At 54.0% G+C, this 23,356-nt stretch overlaps 8 protein-coding genes across 8 annotated transcripts; 4 read left to right on the plus strand and 4 right to left on the minus strand.

The window, feature by feature from the left end:
- Positions 1-150: 150 nt before the first annotated feature.
- BBA_04734 (adaptor complexes medium subunit family protein) lies at positions 151-1,904 on the plus strand (the record flags this gene model as incomplete). Its single annotated transcript, XM_008599831.1, has 3 exons — positions 151-194; positions 249-668; positions 734-1,904. 3 exons carry the CDS (start codon positions 151-153, stop codon positions 1,902-1,904), a joined length of 1,635 nt encoding a protein of 544 aa, XP_008598053.1.
- A 1,116-nt stretch (positions 1,905-3,020) lies between these two features.
- On the plus strand, positions 3,021-4,181 carry BBA_04735 (malonyl CoA-acyl carrier protein transacylase; the record flags this gene model as incomplete). Its single annotated transcript, XM_008599832.1, has 1 exon — positions 3,021-4,181. One exon carries the CDS (start codon positions 3,021-3,023, stop codon positions 4,179-4,181), a length of 1,161 nt encoding a protein of 386 aa, XP_008598054.1.
- Positions 4,182-4,790: 609 nt separating this feature from the next.
- Positions 4,791-5,300, plus strand: BBA_04736 (uncharacterized protein; the record flags this gene model as incomplete). The annotated part of the gene is made up of 1 exon (XM_008599833.1): positions 4,791-5,300. The coding sequence occupies one exon, from the start codon at positions 4,791-4,793 to the stop codon at positions 5,298-5,300; it is 510 nt and encodes a 169-aa protein (XP_008598055.1).
- A 236-nt stretch (positions 5,301-5,536) lies between these two features.
- Positions 5,537-7,809, minus strand: BBA_04737 (heterokaryon incompatibility protein; the record flags this gene model as incomplete). The annotated part of the gene is made up of 2 exons (XM_008599834.1): positions 5,537-5,565; positions 5,682-7,809. 2 exons carry the CDS (start codon positions 7,807-7,809, stop codon positions 5,537-5,539), a joined length of 2,157 nt encoding a protein of 718 aa, XP_008598056.1.
- An 857-nt stretch (positions 7,810-8,666) lies between these two features.
- Positions 8,667-10,616, minus strand: BBA_04738 (AFG1-like ATPase; the record flags this gene model as incomplete). The annotated part of the gene is made up of 1 exon (XM_008599835.1): positions 8,667-10,616. The coding sequence occupies one exon, from the start codon at positions 10,614-10,616 to the stop codon at positions 8,667-8,669; it is 1,950 nt and encodes a 649-aa protein (XP_008598057.1).
- A 935-nt stretch (positions 10,617-11,551) lies between these two features.
- Positions 11,552-15,805, plus strand: BBA_04739 (nuclear pore complex subunit Nup133; the record flags this gene model as incomplete). Its single annotated transcript, XM_008599836.1, has 3 exons — positions 11,552-11,878; positions 11,932-12,001; positions 12,054-15,805. The coding sequence occupies 3 exons, from the start codon at positions 11,552-11,554 to the stop codon at positions 15,803-15,805; spliced, it is 4,149 nt and encodes a 1,382-aa protein (XP_008598058.1).
- Positions 15,806-16,672: 867 nt separating this feature from the next.
- Positions 16,673-18,469, minus strand: BBA_04740 (domain found in IF2B/IF5; the record flags this gene model as incomplete). The annotated part of the gene is made up of 3 exons (XM_008599837.1): positions 16,673-16,842; positions 16,995-17,910; positions 18,458-18,469. 3 exons carry the CDS (start codon positions 18,467-18,469, stop codon positions 16,673-16,675), a joined length of 1,098 nt encoding a protein of 365 aa, XP_008598059.1.
- An 810-nt stretch (positions 18,470-19,279) lies between these two features.
- BBA_04741 (N-acetyl-gamma-glutamyl-phosphate reductase) lies at positions 19,280-22,024 on the minus strand (the record flags this gene model as incomplete). Its single annotated transcript, XM_008599838.1, has 2 exons — positions 19,280-19,335; positions 19,408-22,024. The coding sequence occupies 2 exons, from the start codon at positions 22,022-22,024 to the stop codon at positions 19,280-19,282; spliced, it is 2,673 nt and encodes an 890-aa protein (XP_008598060.1).
- Between the last annotated feature and the right edge of the window lie 1,332 nt (positions 22,025-23,356).

Raw genomic sequence — 23,356 nt, forward strand, 5'->3', positions numbered from 1 at the left:
AATGCTGGCTGATCCTGAAAATGTTAGTCAGCATTGAGCTTCCACAGAGCTTCGTCATTTGGACCATGTCGCGTGTGGGGCAGAGAGCCTCAAGCCAGCTCCGACAAGCTTGCAAAGTACTGCCCGAGAGGCGCAGAGCGGACAGTCACCATGAGCGGCGCCATTGAAGCCGTACACATCTTTGATGACAACAGGTAGGAAATGCGTATTTCCGCTTCAAGCGCGTTGACGCTAAACGCCACCTCTAGAAGTCCGATACTATCCCACGCCTACGCCGGCCGGCCGCTGGCCGCCGCCCAGCTCTTACCCCTCTACCTCGAGCACGCTGCCCCGCGGCCGAACCTGATATATCTCGCCAACACAAACCCGCCGACGCTTGTTTTCAGTCTGACACACGGGCATCTGCTCTTTCTGGCGACGTCATCGAGTGAGATTGAGCCGCTGCTGGTGCTCGAGTTTCTGCACCGCATCATCGATGCGTTTGAGGACTTTGTGGGCGCGCCGCTGCTCGCGGTGAAGATTGAAAACAACTATGATATTGTCGCACAACTTCTGACGGAGATGTGTGATGCCGGAAACGTGAGCACAACCGAGCCTAATGCGCTGCGGGAGGTTGTGGAAGTAGAAGGCTGGGTCGACAAGCTGCTGGGAAGCATCAACTTGCCTGGGTATGATGCGAGGTTCCTGTCGCATTATTATTTGGCTTTTTTGGCCGTTGACTGACATGATGCAGAAAATTACAGTCCAATTCTGGCTCGAACACACCTGCGATATTACCCACGACAGGGACAGCATTACCATGGCGGCGAGCAAACGTACGACATACCTCGAATGAAATGTACGCCGATGTCGTCGAGACCTTGTCAGTTACGCTTGCACCTTCCGGAAGACCACTGGCTGCATTTGCAAACGGAACAATTGCATTCACGGCCAAGGTGTCCGGAGTACCGGATATAACGGTCAACCTCACTAGCCCTTCTGGCAAACACAACCTGGGAAGCTTTATGGAGCTACCTGTTTTTCATCCTTGCGTCAGACTAAATAGGTGGAAGGAAAGGCCAGGCGAGCTGAGCTTTATTCCGCCGGACGGTCGCTTTATTCTGGCAGGCTACGAAGTCGATCTGCTTCCGTTTACAAGCGGCAAGTCTGGCAATCTCAGCAGCAGCTCCCTCAAGCTGCCCGTGAATCTGGAGATGAAGACTGGCATGGGACCAACTGGTTCAGAGTTTGAGGTACGGCTACAAGTAAACAAAATATTCGGCACTCCTGGGTCATCATCATCCAGCCAGCTAGGGCGAGGAGGCGGCCCGGGCCGTCTTGGATCCCCGCATCCTGGCACGCCAGCCTCACCGTCGCTCGACGACTTGGTTGTTACGATCCCCCTACCTACTGATGTTAGAAACCTTTCCGATATACGCCCGAGCAGGGGCGATGCCAGCTTCAACCCGGGGCAAAGGATATTAGAGTGGCACATCCCGGCCAAGGAGCTGAGCGGACCAACGTCACATTTCGGATTGCGCAGCACTGTTGTGGGGGCTCTGAGCAACGAGCCGCAAGAGGACGCATTCGACCCCAGCGGGTTTGGGTTCGGACAGGACTATTCATACAATGAGCCGTACCAGAGCGTGCCGGTGGCCAATGTTGCGCAAGGGAGCCATGGCAGCAAGGCAAAGGAGAGCGGCAGCGGCGAGCAGGATGCCAAGAAAGCAGCGCAAAACAAGATTTTGATGCCCAGCTCTGCATCGGTCAATTTCTCCGTCAAGGGCTGGCTGGCAAGCGGGCTAAAAGTGGACAGCATCGTGCTAGACACACGCAAAAGCAGGGGCCTGGGAGAGGGTGTCAAGCCCTACAAGGGGGTCAAGTACCTGACGGTTAGCAAAGGCGGCGTGGAGTTGAGATGCTAGACGGCAAGGCAGGCGATAAGCATCATGGCCGACATGGTCGATAGATGACGGACATTGTGGCAAGACGTCGCACGTACATATCACATATGATGAATCCACAGACACGAGACATGGAATGAATACAGGGAGGTAGATGGATGGGTGGCATTTGGCACCTGTCAGAAAGATAAGGATAATCAGATCAAAGATCGAGACTAGTGTGTAAGCGTGCTTGCTTGGCATCTCATTTATTAGTAGTATGCTTATCATGGGAGAATAAGAATGTTGCAACGGACCCAGCAGGATGCGTGGGCGGGCGATGCAGGGGGCGGCGATTGGGCGGGCCAACGGTGCGGGGCTCTATAGAGTTGATGTAGGTATAAGATGCAGTGTATTCGGCGTTTCTGTAAACATCTCATGTTGAACTGGCTGATTTGGGATGTCGATTTATGAAAAGACTGCTAGACACTGTCTTTGGTAAACTGACGACTGGACATCAGTTCTCCTCTTTCACTACTTCTTGCTACTGTCTTGACAGCCGCAGCTAGATTAATCACTGGCTGGCCCGCCCACGGGGTCCCCAGCGGTGGCTTATTATTATGCAGCCACTCGTCATGCCGCCAACCCCAAGCCCCGCTTATTCTTTTGTGCCTCCCCAGAGCTGACGAGACAAGCTGGCTGCTGCCCAGTCAGGTAAACGTGACGCAAATCAAGCCCTCACCTCTGCTACTCGAGCCCATCTTTTACCTTTTTCTCCCCGAGCACAGCTTATCCTATTCTCTTATCGCTCTCACATGCTCGCGAGATACTCTGCTCAGTCAGACGTGGAAATGAGAGCGCCGTCCTCATAAGAGCACCACTTCATCCCCCCACAAGCTCGCTCCGGCCCTCTTTCGTGATGCACCACCGGTTCGCTGCCTCGACGCTCCGTCGGAAGCTGTCGCGGGCCCTGACGAGAGTCCCGCGGCGGCAATGGAGTTCCGGACCAACATCCCGAGCGCGAACGGCCATATTCTTCCCAGGTACGGAGTTCTCTATCCTTGCTGGCGGCCCTTATGCCGGGCAACCGAGCGTGACACGGAGATGTTGAGTCACATCACAACGACCACGACAACTTCTCGCAATACTCGAACTAACATGCGCGCGCACACAGGCCAGGGCGTCCAAAAAGTCGGCATGCTCACGCCGTGGATCGAGGCCTTTCCTGCGACCACGTCCCACATCATGCAAGAGATGGACCACTACGCGGGCTTCAAGCTCTCCGACATTATACAAAACGGGCCTTCCAAGGTCCTCACGCAGACGACCAACTCGCAACCCGCGATAATGGCCACGTCCATCATTATCCTGCGCATCCTCGAGAAAGAATTCAACTTCCACGTCGCCGACCACTTTGACGTGGCGCTGGGCCACTCCCTCGGCGAGTTTTCCGCCCTCGTCGCCGGCGGCTACCTCAGCTTCCCCGACAGTTTGTATCTGGTGCGTGAGCGTGCGGCCGCCATGTCGCGAGCCACGCAGCAGGCCGTTGCTGAGCACGGCGGCGAGTACGGCATGGTCGCCATGATCACGGAACCAGGCCACCTGCCGGGGCTCATTGACGCCGTGCACGCCTTTGTCGGGCACTCGAGCGCGTACGGCGCTGAAGCCGCCGCCGCTGGCGCTGACGGAGCCAACAACACCAGCTCCGGCGAGGTCGAGGTGCCACCGATTGAGCAGGTCCTCATCGCCAACATCAACAGCAAAAACCAGATTGTGCTGAGCGGCAGCATCGAGCGCATCCACACGCTCATTGCCCACGTGCGCCAGTTTCACGGCCACGACCCGCGCGCCGTGCGCCTCGCCAGCGACAGCCCCTTTCACAGCCCCATCATGAAGCCTGCCGTCGCCGTCATGCGCGCCATGCTCCGCGGGAAAAGCCGCGTCCCCGGCCGCGAGCACGACGACATCATCACCTGGCCGGGCAGGATCGAGTCCATCAGCAACGTCACTGCGCGCCCGTTTCGCAGCAAGGAGGAGCTCAAGGAGCTGCTGGCCCGTGGATGTCTCGAGACGGTCCGCTGGTGGGACAGCATCCGCTACCTGGACAGGGAGGAAAAGATACGCCGCTGGGTGGGCATCGGGCCCGGCAAGGTCGGCCGCAACCTCGTCGGCAAGGAAGTCGGCATGCGCGGCAAGGACTTGGTCAAGGGCGGCGGCGTCTGGGCCATTACCGACCCGCTCGAGGTTGAAGAGGTGATTCGCGGCCTCGAGGAGACGGCGTACATAATCGACGACGAGGAATGGGAGGACGACGGCTGAGTGTGGTGGTGGTGGAAAATGATGAAGCAGTGAGCAATTTGTATTTAGCGGGCATTTTCTTTTTACAACATGGGTTGGGAACAGGCGACTATTGTTTTTAGCATGCGGAACTGATTGGGAGGCATCATCATTTTGAGCTGCGCAGGATGCTGCGAGGCCAGGTCAGATCCTAGGAAAAACCAGTACATAATTCATATTACTTGATTGGGGATCCCTTTAAACAACAGTGCCCTATTTTCAGTATTTATGCATCGAAGAAGCGTGTCGTGCGAGCTCGACGCTTTACCCCACGAAAGCCCGTTTGTTGGTGCCCGCCAATGCTGCATGTTAGCTATACGTCCCCCCACCACAGGTCTCCAGCTCCTCGAGATCCCACCTTCTTACCTTGCTTTATACAACAACCTCACCGCAACCTAGCTCCCCCCCCCCCCCCCCGCCCAAAAAAAAACCCAGCAAACCATGACAACTGCGATACCCTCCATCGCCTGCCTCGGCGTCATAGGCCGCAACGCAAGTTCTTCCCCTCTCTCCCTCCCTTCCTCTCCAAGGTCCTCTTCAACTCTTTTCCGCTAACCCTTCGAAAATCCCTACTAGAACAACCCCCTACACATGTCCACATTCCCTTCTCACGACGCCGCCACCAACACCCTCGCCCCCGTGCGCACGCCTCTCGAGTTTTCGCTGCTCCTCTCCTCGGCCGTCGACGTCTTTGAGCTGCACGCGCGCCGCCGCCGCGCCGCCTCGCTCGTCACCGGCGACGTTGGCCTTTTGCACGCCGTCGACGACCGCCTCGCCGCCTACGGCTTCGAAACGAATACGGGCACGCGCCTCGTCTGCGTGGTCGACATGCGTGGTCGACGAGTTGGCGGTACCGTGGTATCATCATCATCATCATCGACGGGCGGTGGTGGCGGGCCGGGCTTGCGGGACGCGGATCTGAAGCCCGTGTTTAGGGCCATGCAGGACGCATATGTGAGGTTGCTGCAGAATCCGTTTTATGATCCGGAGAGGCATGTGCCGTTGGGGGGTCGCGGGGGAGCCAAGATTACAAGCAAGGCGTTTGGGGAGGCGATGAGGCGGATAGGCGAGTCGTGGACGCCGGGCGTGACGAGCTTGTGAGAAGGAAGAGGAAGGAAGGGAGGGTGGGGTGAGTGAGATGTTGTTGCATGGTTTACTGTTTTTTGTAATTGGCATCATGGCTTTGGCGTTGGAGGGGTTGCTCAAAACGCGTTGTTTGACATTATCATTTACCGCGGATGGCAAGGTGTGCCATTTGCCGTCTATACTACAATATACACTGTTGGTCCCGTTAGGGATAAAATGTATGTATCACGGGTTAATTTGGTCAGTGTTGATTAGTTATTGTTCTCAAGTAAGATCCTGCCTATGATAACTTAATACAAGTATAAAAAGTAAGTCTATTATAGACGCTCACAGCTTCATGATATGCTTCTGATGTATGGAGCAGAGCTGATCAAACCAGGCTTATCAAGTGCTTACCGTCTTTGTATTCCTCGCACGGAAATTGGGTTTCCATGACATGGTGGCTCAACATTCTCTCAATCACGGCTTTGTCCCAACCGCGGGCAAGCCCAATGCGACGAAAGATGCCTCTTTCCCTATTCACCAGTTCCAGTAACAAAATGTATATGCTCCCGCCATCGCCACTTCGTTTTCGCCCTGGCATACAATAGAGGCTTGCTTCTTTGTTTTGCTTCTCAAAACTCACGTGAGAAGCGTCGAGCTTGACATGGGGCTGTGGTTCTCGCATGGTAGAGTTGGTAAGTCTGCTCACTTGCATTCCATTGACGACCATGATCCAATCTCCGTTACTCTTTGTAGCGCGCGCCGAGGTATAAGGAAGCAGGACCAGCTGTTTCAAATATCCCAATAACCGCAGCCGGCTTCCCTCAGCCAAACTCATCTTGTCGATTTCCATGTGCTTCAGTCGCAAGCTGACAACTTTGATCAATATATCCTCAGGTTCAACCTCCACGCAACCGGGATTAATCTCTCCATCTACAGCCGCCCATGACCAGCTTGGAGCACGGTATGTCTGCGGTTGCGCAGGGATGGCGGACTGCATATCAACCCTTGACCAAAGAAGCTCCTTCTCTAAATGACGGCGCCACATGCCGGCAATGTACTCATCACATAAAACAGCCTCCATCATCGCCGCTATGCCAGAAATAGCAACGAGTTTATCGCTAGGAAATGTCAAGGCGCAAGCTGAGTATATCTGGACGATCCTGATCCAGGATTGATACGCCCAAAGCTTACAACCTTGCTCATCCTCGCCGCGATCCGAGGTGAGGTCCTTCAACCGCTTGTGCGCCGGAAAGATATCCACAGGAAGACCATCCGGGTAAACTTCTGCTGCATCCTTTTCACGACACTCCCAGAACACCTGGCTCGCGCCAAAGTGTAATATTCGGGGGGCTAACAGCCGCTCTTGGAGTACCCAAGCCCGAGTATTCACAACAGCACGGGAGACGTCAGTGTCCCAGAGTCGGATATCAGAAACAAGGTATGTAGTATTGAGACCATTAACTGACAAGTACACTACATCGGGATGCAGAGCCTCTGGGTTTCGGGAACCGAACATGGAATGATAGCTATCCGGTACGTTCGCAGCGGAGATGTTGCAGAAGGAGTTGGAATACACGTCACGCATGAGTGCTACCTCTCGCTGCCAATCGGCAAGCTGGTCCCCTTGTTGAATGATGCACATGGCATCTATCCATAAATATCTGACGTTTAGTTGATGGGCAATGTGTACCACATCTTGGTATAGCTTGGGTAGAAGGGACATGGATATCCCGTTGAGTAGCTGGCCATAGTTTTCGGTTGTAAGCTTCAAAGAGTCCGTGACACCCCAGCAATGGCTTAGCGTTATATACGGCTCATCGGTTGCAGCAATGCTGGGTTCGATCAGGTGACAGCGTATGTCTGAAGCTCCAGGTCTCCCACAATCTAGAAGACGAGTAGGGTAGAAGCGATTTTCCCTTGAAGAGGTCTTGCATTGCTGATGGTGTGCTGCGCAGTCTGTAATCCAGCGCCTCGCAAGAGTAAGAGTTGCGTTTGAGTTTGTATGTGAGGAAAGCGTTCCGCATCCTTTGTTCATCTCTAACCCTAGACCTCTATTAGAGCTCGCACGTGGCATAATTTCGCATTTTTCTTGAACGGGTTTTCTACCATTGTTGGGACTCAGCAGAAAAGCGGCTCGCCAAAAAGCCCGGTCTTGGGTCTTGTCGGGAACGACTACTTTATTTGTGTTGAACGCGAGTTCCCACAAGTAGCATCCAGGGTAGCCGTATGCCTGGCCGTCTGACAAAGAAGATGCCGTGATATAATCAGCGGATGTATCCTCCGCTTCCAAAAACTTGGCCTCGACTCCAACTTCTTCATCATCACCGTCGTCTGCTGTTGAGTCGCCCGACGCAGACACGACTTGCCGTTCATCCAGCGCAAGATTTGCCCAAAGACGATTACAGACATAGCATCCCCTTTCGACAGAGTGCTTTAGGGTTGCACATGTACTGTGATGGGTCAGCCTGTGGCCAGATGGCTTTGTTTCCGCACATCTATTCTCCTGCGCTAACACGCCTTGGCAAAGAGAGCAAAGCATTGTTTTTTATAACGACAGATTGCGTTAACAAAAGTTGTTGTACGCATTAAAAACTCGGTGGCGAAACAGTAGGGGCTAGTAGCATAATCAAAAGTCGACCACGCGGGAGGGAATCGCACAAAGGGAATTTGTTGTGCCAACTTTTATGGTCGGAGTCGTAGGCGCTGGTGGTGCGGGGAAACTTGGACTTCCAAGCACAAGTCCATTCACACTGCTCAACGACGCACACAGTGTGATTTTTCAAATGTCAAGTTTGGCACCACGTGGGCCCTCCTCTTTTCCAGAAGTGTAAAGCAGGCAAGACAGGTTCCCTTGAGGTAGAACTCAATTTGTGTAGAATCTAAAGCTTAGGGAAGTAATAGTTATGAGAGGCCCAAATCAGAATAACGCGATTTCTTCCCATGAATAGCCCTCGCCTAGTTCTATATAAAGATGCCAGATAATTAAAGTATAACAGCCAAAGCGGCCATAAGAGGTCCTAAATGGAAATCGCCGAGAAGCGTATAACGTAGATCAGAGCGCATGATTATGCTCGAGGTACTTGGTCGCTAGCCTAACCTACATGGTGGTTAAGATAATGGTGATGTACACCGTTACGCTAGCTAGTTAATTAATATTAGTCTTATTAAGGAGAAAATATATATATTATAGGTTAATTTAGTTGGTATTAAATACTTATTATTCTTAAGTAGGCTTTTACATATAGTAAATAATTTCAGTATAAACTAAAGTCTATCGTGTATTTAGGCTAATGAGAGGGCTGTATTTGGTGAGGCAGTTGGTGGTTGCAACATACACCCTGTCTTTCGTATATCACAAGTCTACCTCGTCACGCTATCCCTGAAAAGAAGCCTTCTCTAATTGTGCTCCGGGTCGCCGCCCGTTCTAATGTGCTCTATCCTGTACCGCGCCAGCCCCGCCACCTCGTCCACGTCGACGCTCGCCCCCATGCGCCCCCCCGTATCCTCTCCCTCGCGCAAGGGCCTGCCGCTCAGCGGCCTCGACGCCTCGCCGCCCTCCCAGTGCCGCGCCTCGGCCGGCAGCGGCTGCCACCAGGGCCCCGTGCGGGCGTGCCAGCGCGCGCTGCAGAGCTCCCACAGGCGCGACGCCGCGCGCTTGTACGCGAAGCGCTCGTCCTCACCCGTAAAGGCACCAGTCTTGCCGAAATCCACCCTTTTATGCTGCTGCTGCTGCTGCTGCTGCTCCAAGATGAAATCCGAGTCCTGGTCCGGGTCGTACTGCGACGTGGCAGTCTTTGTGTCGTAGTAGGAGACGTTGGGGCGAAACGGCGCCATCTGGTCTTGGTACACCTCGGCAATGGTTTCCGAGTAGGTGGCGTCGCCCTCTTGGACGTCTTCGTTGCTGTCGGGGGAGATGCCGGCTGTGGAGGCGGGATGATTCTTGGTCTCGGGAAAGAAGAGGTGGTCCGGGGCCCGCTCGGCGCGGACGACGAGCTTGCAGCGGGCTTCGTAGAGGGCGTCGAGAAAGGTGATGAAGCGGCGCGCTTCATTCTTTTGCAAAACGGACATGGCGGGGATGTTGTCAATAATGAATGTGTGAAACGACGAGGCCATTGTGATGTAGTCTGCTGGTCCGAATGTGCCGACTAGCTGCTCGAATTCCCAAAGCACTGTGCCATCATGGTGCTGCGGGATGACTACCGTGCGACCATATACAATGATGGTTTTCGACGTCCAATTTTCGCCAGGGCTATTGCCAAAGGCTTTTTCCTTGACATAGTCTGGCCAATTTTCATCTTCACGGCCAGTGATAAAGTAGTTTGGCGGCCTGTCGGCTGATTTCGGGGCATCGACGTCTGTTGATGTGGGCGCGGAGGCTGCCTCGCCAGAGGTTGTTGCATCGTCGAGCTTGAGCCCAGTATCCTCTCGTCGCCGCCAGTCTTGAACGCCTTCCATTTGCCAAAAATCACACCGAGCCTTGAGAACCTCCAACAGTTTCGAAAAGTCGCTGCCTCGGCCGTACAGCTCGCTTTCCGCACGACCGCCGCCAAAGAATTTGCGCATGATGCCCAGGCGTGGTGCGTTTGTGTAATCGACACCCGTGGCCTTTTCCAGGTCCTCTGGCACTCTGTTTGATGAAGCAATCAAAACACCTCCAAGCTGAAAAAACGCAATGAATAAATGGCTGAGAATCTTGCTGGCCGCGCGATCGGGAAGCTGAAACTCGTCCAAGAAGAGAATGGGCGACTCGTCGACCAGCTTCTTGGCCATCCACAGTAGCGAATGCTCTTCATTGCGACGTCGAATGAGACTTGCTTGATTTGTTGCGCGGTACGTTTCGAGCTGCGCAAACGTGTAGAGCATAAATGTGTTAAAGTGCCAACGCTTCTTGCGCTCGTGGGGAAGTCCGTCTGCCAGCAGATCCAGCAGCATGGATTTGCCGGTGCCCACTTCACCGGAGAGAAAGAGGCCCTTTGGCGAATCAATCGCAATGGCCAGCTCATGGTTTTGCAGCACGCGTGTGAGGGCGAGGCTGTCCCGCGTCTCGGCACTGTTCGGGAGGAGGTGTTTAAAGAGCGGGTTGCGCCAGATGGCGTGACTGGGCACGGCGAGGATGTTTTCCGACCCCTCGCTCGGCTTCTGCGTCTCGGTCAGACGCGCGGCCTGCGACAGGCGCTGCTGGTACTCGCGCTGCGGTGAGTAGTCCTTGATCCGGAGGTAGACCTTGTGTAGGTGGCGGGCCAGGCGGTGCTGCGCCGGATCGGGGGCGTAAACGCCGGCGGACAGCAGGCTCTGGTACTTGACCAGCGGGTCCGTGATGGTGACGGCCGTGGAGAAGCGCCTCATGGTGGCAGAAAAGGAGAAGAGAAAGATGCCATGTCCCGTGGAAGGAGCAGTTGAACTTCTGTCCAGCCGGGCGCTCGGTGCTCGGTGGGTTGGAGACGGACGGACGAGGTGTTGCCGGATGGCGCTAAGCCTAAATAGGCACGAGGCGTGGTGTGGTTGTCTCGGTGAGTGGTTGATGAGACTGCGAGGCGTGCAAGCTAAAGTGACGTGTCTCGGGAGGAACAGCGTTGGCGAGGCTACAGTTTTAGGCGAAATAGATTGTAGCTGGGCAGGTATTGGTGGGATATGCAAGGTTGAGAGAAATCCGAGGAATTCGAGATACCTAGCGGTGCACGCGGTGGTAGCTTCAGTACGGTATTTATCAAATCAGTACTTATTTGTAGCCAAGGTGGTGGTTGAGCGTGTCAAGATTCCACACAATAATAATTTGGCTAGACTTCCTAGAGAAAACTTTAGCCTGCCGTGAGATTCTCTTGATTTTCAATTGACGTATTCCCTCTCCATGAGCTGTTGTAGATTATAACTGTAGCATCAAGCTTGGAGGTACAAGCATCTCCACGCAATCTGGGGCAAACGGTAGGTACCGCCACTGTGGCGCTGCGCTGGCGCCCGATGAGCCAATGGCCCATCCCGTCCAAATGATTAGGTTGCGCAGCGCCAGCGCACGTACAGGCACGACTGGGTAGCACAGCTCACGTTGCTCTAACTTTGTTTTTCATCCACCGCCAATAAATACCTTGGACTTCACATTCAGCTACTAGCATCAACAACCTTGCCCATCCCCTCTGCCCTTGCGCCAACCTACTTGCATGCCCGAAATGCATCGACCCTCATCAGCTTTTATCTAATTTTCATCCGAGTTGATCAATTCATTGATTCTGTGCGCGTCCTTCACACCCCGTTGCGCGCTGCTCTCTGCTCCTCGTCATCTCGAAATGTTTTCCACCGCCGCTACCGAAGGCGGCCCAGCCACGGCCACCCGCTCACGCCGCCGCCAACGTCCCAAGTCCCAGGAAAGCCTCGTACCGCAGCCCAAGGCGAAGCGCGCACGCATACCCCTCTCGGAGCAAACCTTTCTCAACCCAGACGTGCAGCCCGACGCCGTCGATGCTCCGGTAATCGAGAAGCGCGTCCTGGAGCCCGTCGACGATGCTGGCATCGAAAACATCACCCGAGCCCCGCGAAAGGAATTACAAGTCCGCACAAAAAAGTCCAAACACGCCGAGAGAGCAGCGTCAAAGGGCGATGGCAGCGTTGTTCTGGTGAGTCGACAGAATTTTCACCGTGCAACACTCATCTAACTTGGTCACACCAGACTAGCACGAATGCCTACGTAGTTAGCAAGCTGCCTGCCATCCCGGATAGGATCCGTTCGGACTGGTCTCGTCAGTATTTGCCCTCTTCCCGCGTTTTCATCCCGCTAATACCCTCTCATAGTGAAGCAGCATGCCGATGTCTCGTCTTCCTTCGGATATGCCCTGGCCCTCACGCAGACAAACGCCTTGGTCTGGCCCTACAACTCGACATCGCAATCTCCCGAGACATTCACATTCACACTGCCGACACCAGGCAGATCCAGCGACCCTCTCCCCGTCGGATGCTTCGTCTCTCCATCAGCTTCCTCAACAGAACCTGGACTGGTCGTCGTCACAGCTAGCACCGGCAAGGTTGTCTTTTGGGAATCAATCTCCAGCGCCGCCACATTTGCCTTTATCAAAAAGGACCGATCTGGAGTCGAGTACACCATATCTGGCATATCCCACGGAGAAAAGGTCATATCCATTACCAATGCCGAGTCTGCTGGCTTCATCATCACCTTCAACTCAGGGCGTCTGGCCTATCTCAGTGTTCGCGACAACCACGGCCGACCCGCCATCTCTGTACAATTTTTACGCTCAAGTCTCGCCAACTCCAGCGGCGGCATCTTTGGCAGCATCCGTCATGCCTTTTCCAACCTGTCATTACGAGGCGAAATCGCTGCGGTGCGCGCCGATCGATCTGCCCGCGTGGGTGAACGCAACATTGTCGCTCTTACCGCAAAAGCCAAGCTGCAAGCCTGGAAGATCCACCGCGGCGGCCACAACGAGCATATTGGCGAGGCCGAGATGCGCGACTCCATATACTCTGCTCTCCACGAGGCCGACCCATATACAAAAGACTTTTCAGCAGATTCCTTGGAGGCGCTTGACTTTACCTTTGTCCCCAAAGGCCTCGAGCACAAGTATCACGAATTGAGCAGGCTAAGTGATGCCATAGCCACAGACGACGCTTCTATTCAGCACTTGCTCCTTCTTGTGTCGCTAACGCGCAAAAGCGTTGCGCGCTATTCGCTCGTTGAAGTTATTCTCAGGGCAAACTCGTGCAAAATTGGTGTAACGCGTCCCATAACATCATACTCCACACCTCTGCCTCGAGCTGCTGGCGAAGCAACATCCTCCCCTCGACTTTACCTTCCCCGACCTGCTTTGGTTGCATTCATAGTTTTTGAGAGGGCTACTGTTATGGCTTCTGTCGCAATTCCGCCTGAATCGCCAGACGCACAACTCCAGTCAGATAACCACATCCTACCCCCATCATTCGAGGATGTCATCGATTTTCGTGAAGACGACCTTCACGAAATAGTTGGATCGGGCTTTGAAGAGATGCCGTCTACCACGCAAGAAGACAATCGGAGTTTCCGCACAAGGACGACGAGAAATCCGGCCGTGCTGCTCATGGTTCGCGGTGCTGGTCTCATTCGTGTTATAATTACCGACATTGACAAGTTTGCCAGCGAGCAGGCCCCACAGGTGTCGGCCAAGAGCAAGCTTGAGCAGACCGTCTTTTTCGGCTCCAAGAAGGAGAGTCCGCTCGTCTTTGATGGGCGACGCGAAGCTTCATTTACAGGGCAGGAGATATCCGCGGCTGCTCTCCAAGTTAGCAAAGAGATATTGGGCTCCTCAACAACTTACATGCCGGCATTACCAGCTTCTTTGGAAGACAACCTCCGCGAGCGTTCGAGTGCTTTGGAGCGACTAATACGGCATATTCAGTCTATTGGAGCCGACATAGACCGAAGTACACGCTGGAGCCTGCTTTACAATGCGGAGAAAATGCACGTCGCTACTCTGCTATGGAAGCGCCACGAGGCATTCACAACTGCGAGACCAGCTGATGATAGGAAAAGCCTGATTGGATCCATTGTCGAGTTTATCAGCGAAAAGGAAAAATCGGACCCGGTGCCCGCCAATGGTGAAGTCGATGCCGTTCGCCATTGGTTCATCAACGACGTGGCTAACATGTCAAGTTTCGTGGCTTGGGCCTATCAAGTCATCAAAACGCTTTGGCAGGATCGCTTGATTGACGAAGCAAGAATTACCATGATGATGCATGAAGCCATACAAATAAACATAGCTTCGCACTTTGGCGCTTTGCATTTCAGAAAAGAGAATCTGGAACTTTACGGGCTTGGCGAGGAGAAACTGCATCTTGGCATCCTGTATGATGTTTATGAAGGCATGCCAGAGCCATGGACGGGCCGCCACTATCTCGCAAACAATCTGAAGCGTCTTCTGGACCTATCCGGCCCATGGTATCAGAAGCACCAAGCTCTGATTGCAGAAAAGAGTAAAGGGGGCGACAAGCCAGACGCGGCAATCCTGAAAAAGATTTATGATGACCTGCCCTCTCTGACAGACGCGACTCTGACCTCAGTACTCGAATATTCTCGCTGGGGCGCGACTGTCCCGGATCACAAGACAATCGCCAAAACCTTTGGCGAGGTCTATGCTGCTGATAGATTTGAAAAGGCCATCTTTCTTGCTCGAGCTGGAAAATGGGAAGAAGGTGCTCTGCTTGCAGAGAAGCATGGTTCATTGCACGGCCTGGCTGCTATCTTGCTGGACCATGTTGAGTTCCTCGAGCAAAAGCTAGCCCAACCGGGGCTTTCACCTGCCGAAGTCAAAGCATTGAAAGCGCTCCGCGAGGCCAAGAAGACGCAAATGGAAGATCGGTTCAGCCGTTACGGCAAAGACTTTGCTTTTCCTCTCTATGGATTCTTGCTCGAGAAGCATGGCGTCGAGGCGGTTTTGGAGTTTGACCTGGAGACGCTTGGATTCAAGACGCAGTTCCTGCGCAGTAAACCAGAGCTGGCCCGTATCTCTTGGATCAACGATATTGAACAAGAAAAGGATGTTGACCACGCCGCGGACACCCTTGTCAGTCTAGCGCTCACCAAGGAGCAGCAAGTTTGGAACAAGAAGGTCGAGCTAAGCCTCGGCAAGCTCGCCCTGCTAGCTGAAGCCGAAGAAAAGCGGGAGCTGCCCAACGGCTCCAAGGTCAGATTTGATGAGGCGCGTCAAGAAGGTCAGCTGGCCAAGGTAGATAGAGAGCTCATCACGCTTAAGATTCAGGATCAGCTCTACAATCAAATCTTTGCCAGCACCTACGACGCCGTGGACGCAGCCGCGGCTCTCAACTTTGCCATGGAGGCCCACAGCGCCAACATTCCCCGTCGGCAAAAAGCCCTGCTGCAGGTCTTTGAGGATGGCATGGAGCGGCTGCTCAAGCATGAAGTCCTCGACGCCATGACCCTCATCGACCTCCTCACCCTTGTCGCGCTCAAGCCCGGGTGGAAAGACGAGATTGCGCACCCGTTCTGGATGGCTCTCAAGGTGGCCGAGAGCAGCTGCCACGCCGAAGAAGTCAAGGAGGCCAAGCGGCTCATCTGGCGGCGACTCTTCATCCGCGATGACTGGGCGCGCATGAACGACACGAAGCTCAAGCACGACCGCGAGGTGGTGGCGCAACTGGCCGACACGGAGCTGTACGCCGTCCTCGCCGACTGCGTGCGGTACCAGGACGAGCGCGACCCGTTTCGTCCCATGAGCCCGCAGGAGGCGCTCGGCGCCTTCACAGAAACCTTGGACCGTCGCTTCCGGGACCTCGGCCCCGAGTTTCACGCCAAGCAGCTCGAGGCCATGCGGTGGGAGGACAAGACGCTTAAGCAGAATGTCGAAAAGCATCGTCTGGCTGATTGGCTACGCACGTGTCTGGCGCAAGCCCAGGCGGAGATACAGCAACAGGCGGACGAGGCTGCTGCTGCTGCTGTCCTGCACCAGAACCCTATCGCTGCGGAGGATGTCGTGGTGGACGAGCCCATGAATGGCCACATTCCAGGCAGTTTCCAAGTTGATCATGATGATGTATAGTATTTGGTTCGCTTTCAAGGGGAAAAAGGCGGGGAAACTACCTACGCAGGAGGGTAATGAGCAGGGGCAAATTCATTGTCTGCATCTTGTTGTTGTTTTATTCTTCATGGTCATGGTCTCATTTGTTGCACTCGCAAAACATGACATCGAGGTTCTGGATACCTTGGATATATTATGTTTGTCGGTTTTCTTTACAGGGGTGGGATGTCTTTTCTTTTCTCACATGGTCTGCTTTTATCTCCTTTTCTTCCACTTTGCCCGAAAAAAAAAATCGAGGACATGGAAGAGGGTAAAGAAGAGACGTTAACTAGCGATATCAATCTCACATATAGGCACATGGCTTGCTGGTTCTTTTTACATTCCACACCTACCTACAATCAATCTTCTCTTTCTTGTGAACTGTTTGTAAATTATTCGTTGGTAAAAGTGGTTCTCACTGTAATGGGGAGTTTGCAGGACGACGTGGGTTTTGGATAGGTAAGAATCTTCTTTTTTTTTCTCATTGCAGCGTTATATACATGGCTGCGAGGCCGACTTCTCGCCACATGTTTCCCCCCATCCCACGCACATACTTTTTTTGTCTCCTCCGAAACAAATCCATTCCATGTCTCCTTGTTCATTCTTCCATATTTTTTCTGTTTCCATTCTCAATTTTCATCATTATGCTCCCACTTTTTTCCTTTACCGTCCCTGTGAAAAAAAATCATCACAAGTAGTAAAAAAGTGCTGTCGGGGCAATGCCCCCATCTTTGATAAATGAGTGTCTGCGTTTGAGAGAGTTGCGGAAATAAAGCACACACACACGGAAAAAGAAAAAAAACGGGGCATGTGCTGGGATAGGCCCAACCACACCAGAGGTCAACGCGCTTAACCCTGCATCTTCTTTCGCTTGCCGACCTGGGCGGAGAAACCAGTCTTGATGGCGGTGACGGAGCGACGGGAGCCGCAGTTGTTGCAAGTGACAAAGTAGAGTCGGTTCTCAGCCTTGTTGAGCTCTGTATCGGGCGACTTGCACGTCTTGCAGGTGACGTATTCGACTATAAGACTCTTTGTCAGCGTTTCCCCGACATCGACATGCAAAACAAACAAAAAAAAGCCAGCGTCGTCTCCATTCTCGGAATGAGTTGCCAAGCAACAAAGGCACCAGGAAAGAAGAAGGGGGGGAAGGGGAGGAGGAGGAGGAACTTACTAATGTATTTTCTCAACACAGTCTCGAGCTGCGCCGGCGTCCAGCGTCCCTTGATAATCAGACGCCTACTGCCGTCCACGGAACCAATGGTGCCCAGTTCCGCAAAGAGGTACGACGTGAGATGCTCCTCGGAGCGCTTCATGCGGCGGCAAATTTCGGCAATATTGGCAAACACCGTCTTGCGGTTACCTTCGCGCATGCACTGCGGGGGCGGAATCTTGTACGTCTTGGTCCCAGAGAGGGCGTGATCCGGGTTCTTTTGCTGCAGGAGCGTGAAGAAGCGGCTCAGCAGCAGCGGGTAGTTGATGCCTCGCGTCTCGTCGTGCGCCCAGATGCCCGTGCCGGCCTCCATGTCGCCCGATTCCGCGGCGGCGGCGGCGGCGGCAGCAGCGGCAGCGTCACCGCCTTCCTCGCCGCCAGCGGCAGCAGCAGCAGCACCGCCCTCGTCCTCCTTGACCTCGAGTTGCTTGAGCTTGGCGGCAAAGTCGTCGTCCTCGGCGCCGGCGCCGGTAGCGTCCTTGGCCTTCTTCTTCTTCTTCTTCTTCATCGACAGGTCCAGGCCGCCATCGTCACCCTCAGCCTCGCCATCTTCGTCCTTGGGCTTGCTGCTCGAAGCCTTCTTTTTCTTCTTCTTCAGCAGGGACAGGTCGAGACCGGCATCGTCGGCGGGGGCGGGGGCGTCATCGGTGGTGCTTGCAGGAGGGGGAGCTTCAGCGGCATCGTCAGCATGATGAAAGGTGGCCAGGGCGGCGGAGAGAGGCGGCGTACGAGAGGCATGGGACTGAGCCGAGGGGTCCTTGAGGGCCTCGTCGGCGGCGGCGGTGACCATGGTGACGGATCCGTCGGCGTCAACTACGAGCTGTTCGTCGGTAAAGGCGACTGATTTGCGAGGTTTGCGCTCAGAGGGGGCTTGTTCCTAGAAGAGGTTAAGAGGTCGTGTGAGAAAAAGAGGTTGAATGAAAAGAAGATGAATGCGGAAATCAGTCGCTTCGCGTTCGTAAATCGAATGGATGGCGCGTGGGGAGGAGGGGGGGGGGCTCGGGCTCCGGATCAAAGGTGATTGAGAAAAGTGGTGGATTTTTTTGTGACTCAATCACCTCTTGCCACACAGCAGGGGAGTATTTGGTGGTTTGTGTGCGTGCCGGTCGGCGCGCCACAGCACTGCGCGCTAGCGCGGGTCGATAGGTTGGTGGTGGGGTACTATTTTTTTTTGTTGGTAGAGGGGCAGTCAGCCTCTGTGGCTGGTGGGCAGCGTATGTCTCTCTGGTAAAACAGGTTCGTCCATTACGTTCGACAAGTGTCCAGCCCGATAAGCAATCATTCCGAGCGCAAATGAACCGGCAAGCGGAAGCGACGAAGAAGAAAAAAAAAAAAAAAGGCAAGAGTCATCCAGAGGACGTCGAGATTTCGAAAAAGCAAGGGCAAAAGTGAATTTAAAAGAAAGAGAAAAGAATTGTACTTACCTCGCTCGCCATGATTTTCAAAGATAGCAATGTGCAGCAGATTTCAGTCCAGAATTCGTTTATCCAAAAAAGAAAAAATCCCTCTCTTCCTCCAAAAGAAAAAAAAAAGCTTCAGTCGTCCAGAAAATGTGTCCAGGTAGATGCAAAAGTTCTTTGTTAGAGCCAAGTAGATAAAGGTGACTGTTCTCTTCGTGCTTGTTTATTAAACTTCATTCCCACTTCTCCTACCCAACCCGGCCTTTTGGTAATAAAAGCCCAGCCGCAGGGCCTGAACCGAAACCCGGCTTGGGCGCTGAAACCGTCATGGCGTACAGGTCACGTGTGATAACATGTGACTTTGCCTCGATTGGGCAACAAAAGAGCAAGTCAGTTAAATATGTAAAGGCAAATAATTTCTATAATGGTTCCAATCAAAGTTATCCTTACTCAAAGCCCACAGATGGTCATTTGCGGCCATCGACGGATGGAATTGTCGTAGATATTAATGAGCCACACCCATTCCGTAGCGTTGCCATCAGAGCACGTTCAAGTCACCAAGCACACCAGACAATGGATTAGTCTAATGAAGAAATTCGTTTGAAATTTTTCTTGTCTACAAGTTTTTTAAACTTGTACGATATAAACCCCAAAGCCCAAACATGCAAGAAATGTGAAAATGAAATAGCCCAAAATAAACACGCGTCTCTTACTATACTCTCCCCACGCTCCAAGCCACAGCATGCGATGCAATAACTCGCCCAGGGTTCTCTTCTTCTCTATAATATTTTCTCTCTCTCTCTCTCTCTCTCTCTCTCTCTCTTTCATTCCTAAGTCCCATGTCATCTACATGGTAGGGATGCCTTCAAACTCGGCATAGCCCAGAGCCAGGTTCATGTTTTCTATACAGAGAGTTAGCTTGCATTTTCTCTACAACGCAACGGAGAAGACGCAAAAAAAAAAAAAAAACTTACGCAAACATTGGGTGGCAGCACCCTTGAGGAGATTGTCAATGCTCGCGCACACAACCACGCGCTTGCCAGTGTTATCCACGGCAAAGCCGCCGACTTCCACGCCGTGCTTGTTCATGATGCTGCGCACCAACGGCGCCTCGCCCACCACCTTGATCAGCTTCTCACCAGCATATCGGTCCTGGTAAATCTGTCGAATGTCGCGCGACGTCATCGTCTTGTTGAGGGGTATATTGATGGTGTGGTGAATGCCGCGGAACCATGAGGCAACGTGCGGGATAAAGGACACTGGGCTGCCCAGCTGTCTGCTCATCTCGCGCTCATGTACGTGGCCCGTCAGGCTGTACGGCATCAAGTTGTCGCGGAGCTCGTTAATGTCGTTCTTGGGACTCGGCTTGGTGCCGGCGCCCGAGTAGCCAGAGACACCAAAAAGGGTAGGTTGCCCGCCCAAGTGCTCCAGAATAGGCGAGATGCCAACCTGGCCCGCCGTGGCGTAGCAGCCGGGGTTGGCAATGCGCTTGGACTGCGAAATCTCCGAACGGCGCACCAGCTCCGGCAGACCATACGTCCACTTGTTATCAAATCGGTAGTCGGCCGACAGGTCGACAATAACGCTCTTGTCTTGGGCTGATCTGCCGTTGCTGGCAGCGTCGATAGCGTCTACAAAGGGCTTGCAGACACCGTTGGGGAGGGCCATGACCCAGCAGTCAATCTTGCCCTCCTTCTCCAGCTTGCTGCAGTCCTCGGCGGAGAGGTTCTCGTAGATAATCTTACGCTTCTCGTAGCCTTGCAGCTCCTGGCCAGCCAGTTCGCGGGAGGAGACGTGACGCAGGTCCATGTTGGGGTGGGCGTTGAGGAGATCGATGAGAGCCTGGCCGGTGTAGCCGCGGGCACCAATGAGGGCCACGCGCGCCGGAACAGAGTTAGTGGCGTTCTTCTTGCCCAGAGGGGGATTAGGGTTAGTGTTGGTCGTGTAGCCACGGCGCTGCTGCTGCATGGGCGACATGCTGGGCGTCCTGGGTCCGATAACGCGAGAGGTGGAGAAGCCGCGGGCCTGCTGGGCGACATGGGAGCGGTTCAGATTGTCGCTGGCTGTCTGAGCGGCGCGGCGTAGACGAGACTCGAGGTTGGTGTCGCCGAGCATGGCGCGGCCGTGGGAGACAAACTCATCGTAGACGGGGGAGAGGGCGGGGGAGCGGAGGTCGCAGCCATAGTAAAAGAGTACGCTGCCATTATGGCTAAAGCTGCCGTCGGCCTTTTCAAAGAACCAGGTAAGGTTCTCGTCGTTTTCATTGACGGTCCAGACGAGTTGCGGGTGGTCCTTCTTGACGGCGGCAAAGACGTTCTCGGCGACGTTAGTCAGCCAGCCCGACTTGGTAATGTTGAGCGTGGCCAGGGTGGGCAGGGTGCGGCCCTCGCCAGCGGGGACGACAATGGCCAGGCACTGCAGGGCATCGTCAAAGTATGCCTTGAAAGGGTTTTCTCTGAGAAAGTCGACAAAGCGGTCGACGGTGGCTTCGGAGTCGAGGCCTTCGCGGTCCCGGATGAGAGTGGCCTTGATTTTATCAATGTCCTCAAACTCGGAAACGGAATTGGCTTTTTGAATCTTGTCGCCGCGACGAATCATGGTTCCAGCACCGGAGTCGGTAAAGAGCTCTTTTTGCAGGTCGCTGGGATGAATAATGGCAACACTGGAGGTGCGGGGGAGGGTGTCGAGCAGGTCCTTGATCTCTTTGATTTTGAGACGAGTGCCGTAGCGGCACCAAGGCTGGGCCATGAGCTGGTCAAACTCCTCGTCGAGATTGATGTGGGAAATCTTATCGCCCTCACCGTCGAACAAGCCGCCCTTCTCAGAGAGGTAGACTACCTTGAGAGGCTCAAGAGCGCGGGCAAGCTCAGCAGCAGCGACATCGGCATTGACATTGAGCAGACGGCCGTCGTCGGACTCGGCCATGGAAGTCAGGACTGGGATGTAGCCCGCTTCAATCGACTTTTCGATGGCGTCCTTGTTGATTCTTGTAATCTTGCCGACGTACTGCCACTTTTCCTTGTCGAGGTAGTCGGCCATGAAGACGCCCGAGATGGAGCGGGTAGCGACGCCGAGCTCGTCGAGACGGTTAATGAGCTTGAGGTTCTCCTCGAGAAAGAGCTTGCGGGCGACGCCGAGAGTCTTTGAGTCGGTGACACGAATACCCTCTTCAAACTGGGGCTCGACGCCGGCCTCCTCGAGCAGCCGGTTGAGCTGGGGGCCGGCGCCGTGGACAATGACGGGGTAGAGGCCGAGCTCGTACAGGAAGAGCATGGAGCGGCAGAGCTCGTCGAGGTAATCGGTCAGGATAGCGCCGCCGACCTTGATGACGGCAAACTTTTGGGAAGAGACCGAAGTGAAGAGCTTGAGGTACTGCTGGCCCTCGCGCTTGGAGCCGATGCTGGAGACGGTCTGGGCGACAATCTCGCGGGTTCGGTCGCGGGTAGGGGGCGCGGCGGCGGCGCGGGACTGGGAGAGGGCGCGGTAGGTGGTGAGGTTGGGGCATCGAATCGTGGTCGAAGCAGCAGCAGCGGCCCGAGGACCGGCGCGCCTGGCGCCAGCACGCAAGGCTACAGAGGTGACGGAAAGCATGTTCGATTATGTATTTCTACGTTTCCCCTCAATGTATGCTTTTTTTCGAGCCCCCGATTTAGAATTGGACGACGTGAAGAAAGGCGGGAGTCGAATGTCGTAGTCAGACGTAAGAGGGAAAAAAAAACGGTGTGGTGTATTTATCGAGAAGAGCTGGTGTAGAGACAAGTACCTAGAGATAAGGCCGACAAACCGGAGCTGATAAGCGCTAGAGAGAGAGAGAGGAAAAGAGGAAGATTGTGGCGGGAAGAGGTCGAGGCTAAGTAGGTTTGCGTAGCCCCAAGACAGCAGGTCAATTGAATGACTGGACGAGCAGAGAAAGAAGAAGCCAGACGTGTGAAGGGTCGAAGAAAGCAATCGGGGGCTCTTTTTCTAGGTTGAAGTTCCTGTCAGCGGTGCGGGTGCGAGTCAGTCACATTGGGAATGGGCAGGGTGGGGGCGTGGGAGGAAAGGCAGAACCGGCCCCGAAATCGCTCCAAGCGTGCGTACCCACACAAAGTATTTACGGAGTACAGTAGTATACGTATAGGACAAGTATTGGGCAAGTTTTTGCAGAACTAATAAAACATGCTTGACATGATAAATAGCTACGGATACAGGAACCAAGGCTGCCGCTTACGCCTGCCTACCTGCCAGCCTGCTAGCCAAGGCGGTGAGGCGTCAGGGTTATCATTGTCCGCGTCAGAGTTTCCAACCCAACCCAACCTGTTGATATTTGACAAAAGTTGCCCTTGTCTGGCTGGCATCTATCTGGCTGGCGCCCATCGGTCTCGTTTGCCCAAGGCGCACGCAAAGTACCTTAGCAGGTCGAGGCGCGTTCCATCTCGGCGGGTGCACAGAGCTCTTCAAATAGGATCAGTCGGCATACCACCTTGCACCCGATCCTGTGCCTTCTTAGCCGGGACCCTTTGAGAAAAAAAAAAGACTCTCAGCAAGTTCACGGCCACGGTTGCATTTTACCAAAACACAACAGCCCATCTGAGCGAATACCGCTCAACTCATAGTCATGTGCCAAATCTACGACAAAACAACCTAACCTGCCACTTGGGCCATGGGCTCCATTTCAAAATGATCGCCGAGGCTCATGCCGTCCAGCCAGCCCCTCCTTCTTTTTTACTATTGCAGCTGATAAAACTGCCAAAATATGCCGCTCCAAAACTTCATGTATGAAAATGGAGATGAATCAATTTTTTTTAATAAAAAAAACCGAATATACATGACACAAAATCAGCCGCCGTTCGTGCCATCACCCGGCTTCCCGTCCCCTCCATTCCCAGCACTACCTAGATATCTACCTTAGCTAGGTACCTAGATACTGCCTGTGTACTCCGT

This window comes from Beauveria bassiana (genome assembly GCF_000280675.1).
Source record: "Beauveria bassiana ARSEF 2860 unplaced genomic scaffold BBA_S00011, whole genome shotgun sequence".
Taxonomy (NCBI): Eukaryota; Fungi; Ascomycota; class Sordariomycetes; order Hypocreales; family Cordycipitaceae; genus Beauveria; species Beauveria bassiana.